Source organism: Sminthopsis crassicaudata, chromosome 2, assembly GCF_048593235.1.
Source record: "Sminthopsis crassicaudata isolate SCR6 chromosome 2, ASM4859323v1, whole genome shotgun sequence".
Lineage (NCBI taxonomy): Eukaryota > Metazoa > Chordata > Mammalia > Dasyuromorphia > Dasyuridae > Sminthopsis > Sminthopsis crassicaudata.
The window spans coordinates 323,669,151-323,686,274 of record NC_133618.1 but is presented as its reverse complement, the minus strand read 5'-3'; the positions used below and the strand labels follow the sequence as shown (position 1 = coordinate 323,686,274).

Below are 17,124 nucleotides of genomic sequence, written 5' to 3'. Positions count from 1 at the left end.
TTAAAAAAAAAAAAAAGAAAGAAAGAAAGAAAGGGGTTGCTAGAGAAACCTACTTTTATCAGTGGAGCTGCTGTTGCAATGGCAGCAGCTGTTGCTGCTGCTACAGTTGAAGGGGAATCAATTCCACTGGATGATAATTTCTTCTCCACAGAAATAGGGTCTTTCACTGTACATGCATCTTCTAAAAGCTGTACTTTCACTTCTTTAAAAGTAGGTGAGTGTTGGACTCTGTAAATAAAACAACCCCCAAGAAATCAAATGAGAAACATCAAGAATATTTCAATAAATATCTTTAAATTTTTTAAATCTATCTGCCCCTTTTTTTCCTTATGAGCATTCTCATCATCACTGGGCAACATTGCCAAAGTTATCCTCAACAATTTCTTATTAAAATCAGAATCCACTGTGGGTAGGACATAATTTCTAGATACTATAAAAAGATACAAATGAAAGAGAAAGCATTGTCTTTGTCTTCAAGGAATTTAATATCTAAGGAGACAGGACTTTGATCTATAAGATTTAAAGTTTGTTAAAATATTTTGGAGATCAAGATGGCAAAGTAATATCAGAAAGCTGCTTGAACTCTCCCAGTCTCCCTCAAAAACCATATGAAATCAAGCCTCTGAACAGAGTCTGATAGAATGAAACCACTTTTTAGCTCAAGATAAGACTGAAAAAACTTCAAGAAGTCAGTATCACTGGGGTGAAAAGGGTTTTCAGCCCAGGTCAGGTAGACTCTGGGAAAGCTGGTGAGAGATTCTTAATCACAGCAAATCAGCAATTAAGACCCTCAGTTCTGGCTCAGCAGAGGAGCACAGCAAGGGGCAGCTTCCAGTCCCAGCTCAGAAGGCAAACTCTGGGAAACCAGGCTGTTTCCTGAACTGGCAGGCAAAGCTACCCCCTACAAGCACAAGGGCCCCTGTGATCAAAGCCAAGGCTCAGCTACACAGAAAATTTGGGATAGCGCCCGGCTTACCCCAAAAGCAGAAAACTCAACCATAAAAGTAAAAAAAGGAAATATCAAAAGGAAAGAAACAGGAAAAAAAAAAAAAAAACTTGAGCATAGAAACTGCTATGGTGACAGGGCAGACCAAAACACAAACTCAGAAGTGCAACAGGAGCAGAATTCGGAATAGGGCATAGATATGGAATGTGAAAGGTAGAGGTGCAGGCAAGTGTTATGAGGAGGTAGAGCTAGCCCTAAGAGGTGGGACTCACCACTGCAAGTGCCATACCTCCTTCCTTAGTGCTCAGGAAGCCTTGCAGGCCTCCCTTCTTTCTCCATGGACCAATCCTTAGATGACCCAACCCCTCTGGTTCTTAGAGGACCTCCCTACTAACAGGGGATATAAGCAAGACTGTGCTAAAAATAAACTCCTTGACTTCACTTCTATTTCCTTGTTGGTCTGTCTCTGTGTGATCCAGGTTGGAGCCCAAAGGCAGGTGAGTTAGCCTAGTCACGACCACCGAGGGGTGGAGTATAGATCAGGCTGTGGTCCAGGACAAGTACCCCTGAACAGGCATCACGTGGCTAGGACCTCACCATATGCTGGTCTACAGGGTGAGAAGGGAGACAGAACTCTGCTCTAGTAAGTGAAATGTTCGGTATGGGACAAACTATAGTGAGGGGTCTCTGACTGGGAAGTGCTAGGGAAAGAAGTTTTTAGAATAGTATAGCAAGCAGGATTGGAAATTGATTTTTAAAAAGTAGGAGGTAATAGGTAATCAGAACAGCATCACCTCATTTATCAAGTGATTAGAAACTTAATGGATTGTGGCTTACACCTCTTAAAGTATTCTAAATGATTAGAACACTTTAAGAGGTGCAAGTCACAATCCATGGAAACTAGATAATGAAGTGCAAAAGGAGAGTCATAAAACAAATAAGGGTCTAGCCATGCACATAAGTTAGGTGTGGGAAAGAATCAGGAAGTAAACAAGAAGACAAAGGAGGTGGATGTGAAGAAAAAAGAAGAGGTAGTGAGGAGAAAATAGGGAGTGGATATGAAGGAACAGGAAGAGGCAGGAATGAGGAAGTAAACAGAGGGATAAATGACCCTGAGAAGAAAGACAGTGATAAAACAAGGAAGGTTACCCCAAGCAGAGGGAAGGTCGCCTCCACCTCCAAGGCATGGCCTGCTACCCCATCCCCAGCCTTTCTTGAGAATACGTTTCTCAAACACTCCCTCTGCACTCCTTTGTGGATGCTTTGGACATTGCCAGACAAGTTTAGGACAAATAATACAGAAAGCAGCAGAGGAAGGAACATGGAAGCAAAAACTTGGCTAGATGCTTGCCCAGTGTTTGAAGGCCCACAGGGAAGGACAAGGAAATTTAAGGAACTGAAAAGAGACAGTGAATACTTATGGGATTGACTCTCCATATGTTAAGGAGCTGTTGGCTCTCTTAGCCTCTAGCAATATATTAACCCCAAATGATTAGAAGACTATTGCTAAAGTCTGCCTTAAATCTAAGGAGTCTTTGCAGTGGATAACTCTGTTTGCAGACTTAGCAAAAAATTTTGTGAGGGATATTCAGAGCCACACCCCTCAAGATAATTTCCAAAAAATAGTAGGAGCTGGAAGGTATGAAAAAAATGAGGATCAAATGCAATATGATGCTGCAGTATATGCAGCTGTCCCCCAATGTGCCCAATGAACTTTTAGCAAAATTCAAGCTTCTAGAAAGCAGAGGTCCTCAATGACTAAAATTAAACAGAGTCCAGATGAACCTTTTCCTGATTTTGTGGCCCGCCTATAAGCAGCTATTGAGAGGTCCATGGATAAAGGGGAAGCCTCCAGCCTCCTTATACAGAAATTGGCATGGAAGAATGCTAAAACTAACTGCCAGAAGGCCATGCTTACTTTAGATGGGGAGGCTAGCCTGGAAGAGATGATAAAAGACATGCGAGAATGTCAGCTCCAGTGCCTTTCAAATGAATGCCTTCGCAGCTGCAATATCTAAAGGGGTTGCAGCTGAAGACCTGCCCTGGCACTTTGCAGACAAAAAAGGGATATTCCAACCCCTGGTTGTTACAGGTCTCAGGTACAATCTATGGGGCAGGGACAGATTGAAAGCCAGTCAAATAGAATCAATGCCTAGCCCATGGAATAGCCCTGTATTTATCACAAAGAACAAATCTGGAAAATTCAGAATGATAGTGGACCTTAGGGCCATTTATGCTACTATTGAACCTATGGGAGCCCTACAGTCTGGCATGCCATCTCCTAAACTAGAACCCAACGCTGGCCAGTTAAAGTAATAAATATACAAAATTGTTTCTTCTCCATCCCTCTGGCCCCAGAGGATAAGAAAAGGTTTGCTTTTTACCATTCCTCTATAAACAATGCAGGACCTGATCTCTGCTACCAATGGAAAGTTCTCCCCCAAGGGATGTGTTGTAGCCCTACCTTGTATCAGACATACATAGCACAAGTACTAGAGCCAATTAGGAAAGTGAGGCTTCATGCCATAATACTGCATTATATGGATGATATACTGTTATCATTGAGTAGTGGGAAAGATCTCTCTGCCCTGCTGAAAGAGACCATGAGCGTTCTCGCTCAACATGGACTGGTAGTAGCCCCAGAAAAGATCCAACATAACTATCCCGTCATTTACCTGGGACACCACATGAGGACTTCTACAATTACTAATCAGATACCTAACTTAAAATTAGACAAGGTAAGTACTCTGAACCTATTTCAGAAATTAGTTGGATAAATTCAATGGTTAAGGGCTTGTTTACCTATTCCTATTTCTTTGATGCAGCCTTTATATGATATCTTGAAAGGAGAGTCTGATCTAAACTCCCCTCGTAAATGGACCTACTCCACGAAGATGCAATTTATAAGATCATTACTCTCGCTTCTAATTCTGAAACAGTGGAAGTGGGATCCCATGTGTCCCATAGAGGTCTCTTTAGTAGACCAAAAAAGTCCTTTCACAGTAGTAACATTTTGGAATACATGTACATGAAAAGACCACAGAAGATATTACCAAACCATATTGAAATGATGGAAGAACTTGTCCTTGAGGCAGTAAAAAGAGCTTCTCATCTAACAGGAGCTAGAGAAGTCATGATGCAAACTTATTGGCCATGGGCATATTGTGCTCAATGGGCTACATTAAGCCAGCATTCCTCATGCTTATTCCTTCCCTTGCTCCTTATGATTCCACCCAGAAAATGAGCTTTTTGCTATTCTCCATACCTGTAAGAGATACCTAGAGCCCATTAACATCATATCAGATAGCTTTTATATCTGGGAACTGAGAGGTGTTGAGGATGCTATCCAATAACCTTGGAACTCTTCAATTGCTAACCTTCTTTCTGAATTGCAACTAATTTTACAGACTAGGAAACATTCCATTTACATCCTGAATGTAAATAGCATCTCATCAATGCTATGCAGGAAGTATATTTGTGGGCAATGAGGTAGTGGACAGTGCTTTACAATGCTCCCTTCTCACAGTCACCACATCCCCTGAATATGCCCATGAATTTCTCTACTTATCCGCTAATTCTCTATGTCACCTTTATGGCCTCATCCAGGAAAAAGCCCATCAGAGAGTGAAACAGTGTGTTTCGTTTCTCCTTCCTCCATCTAGTAAAGGAGTTAATCCCCAGGGTTTATTCCCCAATGATTTCTAGCAAATGGATGTGACACATGTGGGCTGGGTGGCCATCCACATCTGTATTGACACCTTTTCTAAATTCCTTTCGGCTACAGTGAGAATACTCCTTCAGTCATTAAACATTTATATAGTTGCTTCTCCTCTCATGGAGTTCCTAATACCATAAAGACCAACAATGGTCCAGTTTATACCTCTAAGCAGATGGTCACCTTCTTCACCACGTTCACCATTAAACATGTTACAGGAATTCACTATAATCCACAGGGTCGGGCCTTAGTAGAATGGGCCCGTCATGCTCTCAAGGCCACCCTTATTAAACAGAAAGGGGGATGAAGTAGATGGAACCCCTGATGGCCCACACAGGAGTACATGGATAAGGCCTTATATACTTACAAATTTTTTTTTGCCTAGACAGGGATACCGGCCTCTCTCCAGGAATGATACATTTAGCACAATCTCATCGACAGCTCAGAAAACTAGACCCCATGAAAACAGCCCTTCAAGTGCCAGAGAACATTCAAAAGGTCCTTTAGAAGGATGAGGAAGGACATTGGCAAGGCCCATCTTTAGTACTTTGGAAAAGGGCCAGAATATTTATGTTTTGTAGATCCTAATGGGGAAGGCTACTGGATTCCATAAAGAAGAACAAGGAAAGTTGCCCCTATTAAAACAGGAGCTGAAAAAGAAGAGAAGGAGATGACCCAGGAAACGCCCGAAATAGCACCATAGCGGAGAGATGACCACCTTTGCCAGACAGGCTTAGTGATTGGATCCAACATACTTCCTTTCCCATTCCTTTCTATTGTATCTCATGGGCTCTACATAGCTATTTTTGTATAGTTGCTTCTTTTGTTTTTGCCTACTTTGCTAAGATGCTTTATTCATATTCTTAAAAATTCTATAGAGTTGCTTAAGGAAAAGCTTTTCATTCGAGAACACTTGGTCTCATTAATAAAAAAGGGGGAGATGTAACAGGAGCAGAATGCAGAACAGGTACAGGGATGGTAGGTGAGAGACAGAGGCGCAGGCAAGTATTATTTGGAGGTAGAGCTAGCCCTAAGAGACAGGACTCACCATTGCAAGTGCCACACCTCCTTCCTTAGTGCTCAGGAAGCCTTGCACACTTCCCGCCTTTCTCTATGGACCAATCCTTAGATGACCCTCTGGCCTAGAGGACCTCCCTACTAATAGGGGATATAAGCGAGGCTGTGCTAAAAATAAACTCTCTGACTTCACCTCTGCCTCCTTGTTGGTCTGTCTCTGTGTGATCAGAGTTGGAACCCTGTGAAGTTGGAGCCCAAAGGCAGGTAAGCTGACCTAGTGATGGACACCAATGGATGAACATATAGATCAGGCAGTGGGCCGGGACGCAGAAGAGAACAGAATGGCCACAGAAGAAATCTCAAAGAGTGAAATAAATTAGTCTCAGGCCCAAGGAGGCTTCCTGGAAATACTCATAAAAGACTTCAAAAGGCAAATAAGAGAAGTAGATGAAAAAATGAAAAAGAAATGAGAGAGGTAAGCTTGAGAAAGTCAACAGTTTGAAAAAGGAAGGGAAAAAATTTGACTGAAGAAAACTCCTCAAACAGTAGAAAAAATAAATGGAAAAAGAGATACAAGAGCTAACTAAAAAAAAAAAAAAAAAAAAAAAAAAAATCACACAATAAAAACTAAAACAAGGCAAATGGAAGCTAATGACTTTGTGAGACAGCAAGAATTAATCAAACAAACTAAAAGAATGAAAAAATGGAAGAAATACCTCATTGGAAAAACAGCCGACCTGGAAAATAGATCCAGAAGAGATAATTTTAAAATTATTGGCCTACCTGAAGGCCATGACAAAAAAAAGAGCCTGGATAGCATTTCACAAGAGGTCATTAAGGAAAACTGGCCCAGTATTCTAGAAACAGAGAGGGAAATGCTCATTGAAAGAATCCATCCATCACCTTTGGAAACCCCAAGGAACATTGTTGCAAAATTCCAGAACTACAATATCAGGGGAAAAAAAACACTGCAAGCTGCCAAACAAAAACAATTCAAATATCAAGGAGCAACAGTCAAGATTACCCAGAATGTGGCAGCTTCAAAGAATCAGAGAGCCTGAAATGCCTTATTCCAGAAAGCAAAGACCTGGGGTTACAACCCAGAATTAACCCAGCAAGACTGGACATCGTTCAGGGGAGGAGATGGAGCTTCAATGAAGAGACTTTCAGTCATCTCTATTGGAAAAAACCAGAACTACACGGGAAATCTAATCTACAAACATAGGACTCAAAAGAACAATAGAAAGGTAAACAAGGGGAAAAGTATATATTTAAAGGTTGAACTGTTTGCATCCCTACATGGGAAAATGGTATTTGTATCAAGCTGGGAAAACAAAAGATAGTGCAAATTTAATCCCTTAAATCAAACTTACTTTTGCTTTAAAACAGCTCTTAGAACATCTTTCTGGCCAGTAGTATACTGAGAAATAAAGATATCATTTACTGCAAAACAAAAAATATATATAGTTCAGAAACATTAAAGGTTTCAAATTATCTCAAAGCAAATTATGCTAAAAGCATAAACTTCTCTTCCTAAATAATATTTGAATATTTAATGAAGGAATTCAGCAATATAGATTCTTCATATGCAAAGGCCAGCAATCAAATCACATCAGTAAAACACCTACTAACTAACCATAGCCATTTTTTTAAACTAGATCTGTTACTCCTAATGAAGATATGCAATTTAGTTTTCTAGAGTTACATGGGACAGAGAGAAGCTAAATGACTTGTCTAAAGTCACACAGTCTACATTTAAGTAAAAAAAAGACCCTGTCTCACAGCTATAAACTACACAGGGAAAAATGACATCAATAGCAGATCATGGAACCAATCCAGTAAAGGTAATTACCCAAATACAGCAGAGTTCATCAAAGAAGCTGAACAATCATAGGCAAATAACCCTTTTGTCCATATCCCAGTACCAAATTTTTTTTCCCTTGGTCTCAAGACAAAGATAGTTCTATATAGACTGAAAATAGACATGTATAATGAAGTGACATAGTAAGATCTTGGGAACTGAGGTGAAACGGACAGAACAATGTTCCTGGAGTAAGAAGGACCTAAGTCAAATACAGTCTCAGACACTTTAAAAGTGTGAGCCTGGGCAAGTCATTTAATCTTGTCTGCCTTTCCTCCTAGCCAAAAAAGGACTTATACGAACCTAGATTTCAACAAGGAGGTTAGAAGTCCAATTTCAATATCATATTTGCAAACAGTATCTGACAAGTAAAAAAACAATACCTCAGGATTCTAGAAGCTGGCTATTAAAAAAAAGCTAGTCCATTAACATATAATTCTAATAACAGTCTCCTTTGTGAGGAAAACAAAATTTTATTCCTTACTTATTAAAACTATTTTGCTTATTTGCAGAGTCCTAAAGTAGGTTTGAAATGAGAAAACATGAAATCTGACTTTTTTTTAAAGACCATCTATAAAGAGAAAACCAGAAAAAAAACAAAACTGCAATTCATATTCCTAGCATTAATGGTGAGAGATTTTCTTTTACAATAAATTTTCAAGGTCTTTAAATTTCTAAATTAATATATTAACTTATGTTAGATGTCATAAGGTAATGCAAAGCTTACAAAGCAATCAGAAGTCACTTAGTCCAATTCCCTTGATTTCACAAATGAGGAAGTTATAGTCAGGACAGGCTATGTGATCTGTCCAACATTATATATTAAGCAACAGAGCCCAGACCTGGCTGACAACAAATTCAGTGCCTGTTCTATTGTACTATATGACCTCTTATAAATAATCACAAAGTAGAGAGTCAAATAAATAAAAAAATGAAAAGTAAAATGGAAACAATGCTTTTAAAGATTTCACTGATACCCAAACACTCAATCAATGCTACCATGAAAAAAAAATTAAGATTTATAACATGATTGGGGGCAGCTAGGTGGAGCAATGGATAGTGCACCAGCCTTGAATTCAGGAGGACTTGAGTTCAAATCTGGTCTCAGACACTTAACACTTCCTAACTGTGTGACCCTGCACAAGTCACTTAACCCCAGCCTCAGGGAAAAAAAAAAAAAGGATTTATGCATGATCAAGTCCTATTTAATAGTTGTGTCCAAAACCATATGACCAGACAACTATCTAAAATGGCTGTGTTCCAATAACAAATCTTGTAAATAAAATACAACAAAAAAATGCTCTTACTACTGCCAATAGTTTAATTTGAACAAAAAGAAAGAATACTTGAAAATGTTTTAGCAGACCATATATGTGCCAGGAAAAGAATTTGCCCATTTACCTTTTGCTTTATTACTTTCATCTGTTTTATCCAAAGGTACATCTTGTATTAAAGCATCGTTAGGATTATTCTTGAAGGTAGAAAATAAAAATAAAAATCATTAAACAAGATAATTTTTTATAACTTTGTTAACTACTATGTTCACTATTTTCTACTATGTCAGATGAAGAAGGGGAGAAAAGGAAAAGGAAATTATGCAAATAAATTGTTCCCACCTGTCATTGCTAAAAATAAGATAATAAGGCTTTCAAGACCATTCTGACCTCTCAAACTCATCCAATCATTTTCTCACTTGTAGTAAGTTCTTCATGTATGATTCATTTGCTTATTAGTTTAAACAGGGATATCACTTTTAATTTTTGTTTCTACATATCCTGATATATTCTTAATAACAACAAATCTTTATTTGGGTTTATAAAACACTCAATTATAGCAAACCTGTGAAACAAATAGTGTAAGAATCTCCATTTTGCAGATGAAAAATTTTAGCCTCAAAGATAGTAAATGATTTAGCAGAGTCCCACACTTGGGAAGTAACAGAGCCATGATTCAAATGAAGCCGGATTCCAAAATCTTAGGACCCACTAGTGGCACAGTAAACAAAGCACTGGGCCTGGTATCAGTAAGACCCAAATTAAATCTGGTTTTAGATCTATGGGATCCTAGACAAGTCCCTGACCTTCTATCTACATCACTCAACTGTAAAATGAAGATAATAATAATACCTCTTACCTTTAAGAGAAGCAAATGAGAGAATATTTGTAAAGCCTTTAACACATTATCTGGTACATAGGAGCTAAATAAATGCTTCTTTCCTTTCCAATAGATCGTGAATAACAAATGGTTTTCAAGTTTAATTAAAATAAAATCATACTAAGGTAGAAAACTAGATAGGATGATAAAAACTTAAAAGGTGCTTCAGTTCTAGCAACTGTTTGAATATGAAAGGAAAGGGAGGAACAGGGTAAGAGTTAACAATCATTCACTCTAGTCTGCATCAATTAACAATCATATTTTAAGTTCCAACTACATGCTATTCTCTTCAAATCATCTGCGCATAATGATTAAACAAATGATAATTATAAAATGTGAGAAAGTATATTTAGAGAGAAGAGAGCCCAGGACATAGCCACAATTATATGGCATGATATAGATGATAATTAACAAAGGAGAAAAAGGAATTGTCAGAGAGGTAGGAGAATAGGAGAGAATATGGTCATAAAAAGTTTAAAATTTCAAAACACTCATAATATGGCCACTTCAACTGATATAACAATGATAACTCAAATGCTGTAAGCTCTCAATTCTTTAGGCTTCTTAAATCCAACCTACTACTTTAGTCATAATCAGGGACAATATTTAAAGGGCAGGAGTTGGGAAGAAGATGACAGTAAACTAGGTGCAGAACTCTGAAAAAGGAGGAAAAATAAATCAGTGAAATACTCTTTTTAAAAAGTACACAAAACAAAAGTTCACAGAGAAGCACAAACATAGCAAGACAGCTTTGGCACTAACATTAATGTATTTTTTAAAAGATATATAGATAATGGAAATTCATAGTTTCATTTAAAATTCTCTTTTCAGTTTTTCATTGTATGAAGACCTTTTAAAATATTTCCTGGTGAATGTCAATAAAAAAAGAGCTTACTGGTAACTGTACAGAGGGTAGTTTCAGAGCAGTGATGAAATAAGAAGCCAGATTGCAAGAGGTTAATAAGTACAAGTTAGAAAATAAAATAAGAAAAAACTTTTTTTTAGGAGGCTGGTTATAAAAGGAAGATACAGGATACTAACTTAAGGATGGTAGGATCAACGTTTATAAGAAGCAAGGAAAGAAATACTGACAGACTGAACACAGTTTAGGGAAAAAAGGAAGGGAGGAGGGAATAATCTGGGAGTTGGCCTCCAACATCCATCACAGCATGAATAAAGTAAGAAAATTTAGAACTATGAACTTAAAAAAAAAAAAAAAAAAAAAAAAACAGGTTGCCAAGACAATGTTATTTTTCTCTTCTGTGGCCAGTGACTGGTTATATATAAGTATAGGGAATGAACTATGCCTGATGCCTACCTCCCATTCCATTTTCACCAACTCTACCCTAGTCATGGCCTACTCCAACCCCTTCCAACTTTTCTTTCATGCCCTTAGAAATTCCTCTTGTATAATGAAAACTTCCCTTCATCCTGAACTTCTTTATATCTCTCACACTCCTATATATGACACTTTACCTTTTCTCCTTCACATACCCCAACACATGAGTCCTAGAAGCAAAGAAGGCATGCTGCTTGCACTACTATTTCCTGACCATTACCTCCAATTACTCAGCAACCTCTCTCCTGGGAAGGGAAAAAAAGAGGGAAAGAAAAGAAAGTAGGGAGGAAGGAAGAAAGGAATATGAAGAAAGGAAGGAAGAAGGGAAAAGAAGAAAAGGAAGGAAGGAACAAAGGGGGGGAGGATCAAGTGTCAATATGTATATTTTTGTATTAGCTATTTATTATATATTCAAAAATGCTTGTCAAGGTACATTAAAAAAGGAAGCATCTATTTAATGTGGTGGGCAGGTAAGACATCTAAATTTAATTGTCAAAAGAACAGTATAGATCAACATGTAACTACATCAAAATACTACAGTAAAAAGTTAAAATCTATTCCTTTTGGAAGGAAAAGGAGAAACAAAGGAAGGGAGGGATAGAGGGGAAAAAAGAAAAAATATTAATGAAATATTATTAAAATATACAGAAGGCAGCAAAGAAGTTCAAAATGGGACATAAACAGGGTAGTACTGTTAGATAAAAGATATACCAGGGGCAGCTAGGTGGCGCAGTGGATAGAGCCCTGAATTCAGGAGGACCAGAGTTCAAATCTGGTCTCAGACACTTAACACTTCCTAGCTGTGTGACCCCAGCCTCAAAAAAAAAAAAAAAAATTTTTTTAAAATAAAAAAATAAAATAAAAGATATACCTTGAAAAGAAAATGAAAGCAATAGATTCAGTTTTATATATAATCCTTTTCTTTGCATTGATAAACATCAAAATATTCATATTTGATTTTTACTAGGTTTATAACAAAAAGGAAAAACTTTTTTTTTAAGTGAGAAGAGTTGAGATATCTAAAGAACCATCATATAGAAGTGGAACATTCTGCTTGACCCCAGAGAGCAAAACTAGAAGCAATGAGTTAATATTAAGATGGTACATTTAGGTTGGTTGAAAGGAAAAAAATTTTTATCAGTTATCCTCAATTGGAATAAGCTGTATTGGCAGGTCCTCCTCATTGGAAATTAAGTAAAGGTTAGAAAGGAAAACATAGAGAGGATTTCTTAATTCAAAAATGAGTTGGACCAGATGTTTTCCTGAACTGCCTTAAAATTCTGTAATTGCTTTTTTTTGGGTTTTAATCACACCTCTGTCATTTGCTAAGTACAAAGTCAGAAAGATTTATAAGAAAAGGAGTCTATCTAGTTATGTAGTTAAGTGTCAAAATAAAAGAGAATTAATTCTTGTATTTCTTTACAGGGATGATATTGTAAAGTCATATATAAATTATAAAATGTTACCATGCCAGATGATTTGCTAAGTAAGCTCCAGGAATAGAAATATGAGAAAATTCTTGCCCTTAAGTAGTCCTATGAAGCATAAAACAGGTTCAAAGTTAAGTAAAGAATTAAGCTCAACAGAACTAGGAGATCATTATACACTTCAACAACAATACTGTATGAGGATGTATTCTGATGGAAGTGGGTATCTTCAACATAGAGAAGAGCTAATCCAATTCCAATGATGGACAGAATCAGCCATACCTAGAAAAGGAACACTAGGAAATGAGTGTAAACTGTTTGCACTTTTGCTTTTCTTCCTAGGTTTTTTAACTTCTAAATCCAATTCTCCCTGTGTAACAAGAGAACTGTTCGGTTCTGCACACATATATTGTATCTAGGATATACTATTACATAATTAACAATGTATAAGACTGCTTGCCATCTAGGGGAGAGGGTGGAGAGACAGAAGGGAAAACTCGGAACAGAAGTGAGTGCAAGCAATAATGTTGTAAAAAAATTACCCAGGCTTATGTTCTGTCAATAAAAAGTTTTACTTTAAAAAAAAAAAAAAAAAAAAAAAAAAAAAAAACCCTTTCTGAGAAAGGGGCTGGTTCATAGGTTTCACTAGAGTATCCAAAGAGTCCATTATTCTAAAAAAGAACTGCTTTGATGGGAAGGGGAAATAAGGGAATAAAAACCTATTGGTGTTAGCATTGGCTTTTAAGTCAATTGAATTTTTAAAAAAGGAAAAAAAAATAATTTGGGAACATAATGGGTAGAAGTTCACAAATATGAGAAAAATTAGAAAAAGGCCTCTTGAAAGCAGTGATACTTGAGTTAAGATCTGAAGAAAGTCAGAGATTCCAAGAAGAAAAGGTGATGAGGATGCATGTTTCAGGCATTGGGTGGTAGGGAGAGGAGAGAGGCAGCTTATGTAAAGGATGAAAGGCTGCATAAATGCTGAATATCACCAAGTCAGTTTGGCTGGAGTATAGAATACATGAGAGAGAGCAATGTGTGAGCATCTTAGAAAAATGGATTGGACTTAGATTGTAAAAGGCTTCCAAATAAACTTTTCTACAAGTACAGAAATTTGGCTATAACAGGGAAGAGGGATAGAAATTGATAATTAGGGTGGATAGTAGGATTAAGTGAAAGATATTTTAAAAAGAGAAGACATTTGGGTAAGTTTGATGCCACTGAGCAAAAGACCCAGTGGATAAGGAGACCCTGAGGAGAAATAAAGAGGCTGCTAAAAGAGCTACAAGTAAAGGGACTAATCAAGGATAGCAAAAAGGTTCAACTCATCTTCCAAGACTGACAGGATGGGGGTTGATTTTGAGGAAATCTCAAGTGTGGAAAAAGGGGAAAAGAACTCAAGACAGAGTGCCTCAATTTACTCAATGAAATCTGAGGCTGTCTTCAGACAGAAGCAAGGTGGAAGGGGACTAAAGAAGAGAAGATTTAGAAGAACCATTGTAGGAGTACAATAGAGAGCTGATCAGAGAAAAATAAAAGAATTTATTGCAAACAGGACTATAGCCCTTAAGATTGGATAAACATTATTACATTTATAACAGTAACCTGGCACAAAAAGTACCCCTCTTTTATTATTCTTAAAACAGCAATTATCTTAATAATGGATAGTCTCTATTTCATGCAGAAAAGTTTTATCAGGAGAAAAAAAAAAAATCTATGAGCTAAAATTAAACAGAAACAACACTTACTATATCCAAAAACATTCCTTGAGAGCACAAAAAATGTTATACATAAGATGAAAATTTTTTGCTTACCTCTTCTGATAAAATGGGATCTGTAACATGTTTTGTCTTAGGTAGATGTTTATGATTTCTACTAGATGTACCTAATAAAATACAATGGTTGGATTTTAGTTCCTCAAAACCTGGACCTTATGTCTCTTTCATACTTAGTTGTATATGTTTATTGTAGCAATAAAAACTGCCTTTTGGAAGGTCAAATGTGCATACAAAATAAAAGGTTGAGTAAATTACAAAAGGTCTATATCGGAGGTGTCAAATATGTATTTAGCATTACTCCCAAGTGCAGTTTGACTAGATTAAAATGTAATTAGAACTATTTCACAAAATAAAAGTATAATTAAATATAGATAACATTAAAATTTTTAACTAAATTAACATGCAGCCTAAAGGGATCCTATAAATATGGACTGTTGTTTAGTCATTTCTGACTCTTCAGGAATTTCTTAGCAAAGATACTTGAGTATTTTGCCATCTCCTTCTTCAGTGGATTAAGATAAACAGAAGTTAAGTAATTTATCCAGGGTCACACAATTACTATCAGAAGCTGAATTTACAGTACCATTTGATCAATGATAGACAGAATCAGCTACACCCAGAGAAGGAACACTGGAAAATAAACGTGCACTATTTGCATCTTTGTTTTTCTTCACAGGCTATTTTTAACCGTCTGAATCCGATTTTTCTGGTGCAACAAGAGAACTATATGGATCTGCACAAATATATTGTATGTAGGATATATTTTAACATGTTTAACAATTATGAGACTGCCTGCCATCTAGGAGAGGGGGTGGAGGAAAGGAAAGGAAAAGTTGGAACAGAAGTGAGTACAAGGGACAATGTAAAAATTACCCATGTACATGTTCTGTCAATAAAAAGCTATAATTAAAAAAAAAGAAGCTGAATTTAAACTTACGTCTTCCTGAATCCAGGTCCAAAAACACTATCCAATGAGCCACCTAGCTACCTCCTACCTATGGATTAGAGGCCACCACTTCTTTTCTGAGTTTGATACTACTGGTCTATACTAAGCTAAAGTGACAAAGTGACAGAAAACTAAAATATTTTCTGATATAGAATAATGTCACTGAATTTAAATGTTTCCTCAAACCAATACTAATCATAGGATGTTTTTGAGTTGCTGTGGCCAAAAAAAAAAAAAATTGTAACGAGACCTTCCAAATTTAGTAAGACTGGTCCTGACATGACAGACTTAAATACATTAAAGATATGGCACAATTTTGGCATAATTATACAACTGAAATACCCTGACTCAGGAGTCATCGATCCTGAGCTCATTTATCATCTCTTTGATGCTGGGCAAATCCCTTAGCCTCTCTGGGCCTCAATTTCTTCATCTGTAAAATGAAAGGTTTGATTTAATGGGCCTCTGAGAATCCATTGAGTTCCAGAGCTTAAACGCATAAATCTACAGGTTATATTTCAATATATCAATTGATAAAATTTTTGCACATTCAAAAAATGCCTAACATAATGGAAAATGTGTAAAATGCAAAATTTGTTATTGTACATAGGCAATAATATTACAAAGGAACTCAATGTCTTTCATTTTTCTTGATAAGTGTTTTTATTAAGAATAAAACAAATTTTGTAGCTTGTAATTTTTAAAAACTTAAACCACAGACTTTTACTAAGCACTTAACCTATGCAAAGCAATAGTCTGTCCCCAAAAGTATAAAAAGTAAATCGCGAAAAAAGAAATTTTTATATTTCAATGGTCACTCTCTCTACCCCCAAAAAAGAAAAAGAATTTAAAGTCAATTGGAATTTCTTAAAGGTTTTTAAATTTTTCTATGGAAAGTGTCTTTAACTTTTGAAACAAATACTAAATCAAATAATAAAAATTATCATTAATCAGGAAAAGTAAAGAAAACACATGTAAACACATACCATCAGATATCCCATTTATGTCAACAGGATTTGGTTTATTTGCTGACAAAGCAGGGGGAATGTATGCTGATTCATTTTTATGCAAAATCAAATTATCAACAGAATTGGAGGTAACCATTTCCTGTAACATCTTCACTGGTATTTTAACACTCTTCTGTTCTTCAGAGTGAAATCCCTTGGAGTGAAAGAGACTGCTGCTATTAAGATTAGTCCCATTCTTGAGAAAACGATCTTCTGTTTCCATTAAGTTTTCACAACAAAATCTTTGCTACTTGAAATCTGAAGATTACTGAGGAGAGAAGAAAGAAGATGTAAATCAGTTTACAGTTTTGAAGTTTACTTCAAGATACTAAAAATTATTTCAGAAGAGTGAACTGTCAAAATAATGAAGTGTGAATAAACAGTATCTAGAACTAAAGGAATATTGAGATAAACTAGAAATAAACTGGGGCAATAAGAATATAACATAGCTCATTTATATAGTTTGTTTTTCAGGGCATTTAGGTGGTACAGGTAGGGCAGCTGAGCTGGGGTCAGAAAAACCAATCTTCCTGACTTCAAATCCAGCCTCAAATACTTACTTGCTAGGTGATCCCTAGGCAAGTCACTTAACCCTGTTTGCTTTAGTTACATTTGTAAAATAAGCTGAAGAAGGAAATTTTCTTTCTCAAGAAAACTCCAAATGGGCTCAGGAAGAGTTGTATATGACTGAATAGTAAGAAAATCTTTTTCAAAGCATTTTTTTTTTCTTTTTCTGAGGCTGAGGTTAAGTGACTTGCCCAGGGTCACACAGCTAGGAAGTGTTAAGGTGTCTGAGACCAGATTTGAACTTGGGTCCTCCTGAATTCAGGGCTGGTGCTCTGTCCACTGCACCACTCAGCTGCCCCCCCTCCAAAGCATTTTTAAAAATTATTTCATTTAGCAGGACCAGGAGATCATTATACGCTTCAACAAC

At 36.6% G+C, this 17,124-nt stretch overlaps 1 protein-coding gene across 5 annotated transcripts in view; it reads right to left on the bottom strand.

The window, feature by feature from the left end:
* Positions 1 to 17,124, bottom strand: part of KIAA0586 (KIAA0586 ortholog) — a 147,681-nt gene that overhangs the window by 108,408 nt on the left and 22,149 nt on the right. For all 5 annotated transcript variants that reach the window (XM_074290227.1, XM_074290226.1, XM_074290223.1 and 2 more), the window contains exons 2-6: positions 16,170 to 16,458; positions 14,274 to 14,344; positions 8,941 to 9,010; positions 7,052 to 7,121; positions 54 to 228 (exon numbers count right to left, since the gene is read on the bottom strand). In XM_074290227.1, the coding sequence (XP_074146328.1) occupies positions 54 to 228; positions 7,052 to 7,121; positions 8,941 to 9,010; positions 14,274 to 14,344; positions 16,170 to 16,413 (630 nt within the window). In that variant the 5' untranslated portion in view covers positions 16,414 to 16,458. The remainder of the gene's footprint in view (positions 1 to 53; positions 229 to 7,051; positions 7,122 to 8,940; positions 9,011 to 14,273; positions 14,345 to 16,169; positions 16,459 to 17,124) is intronic.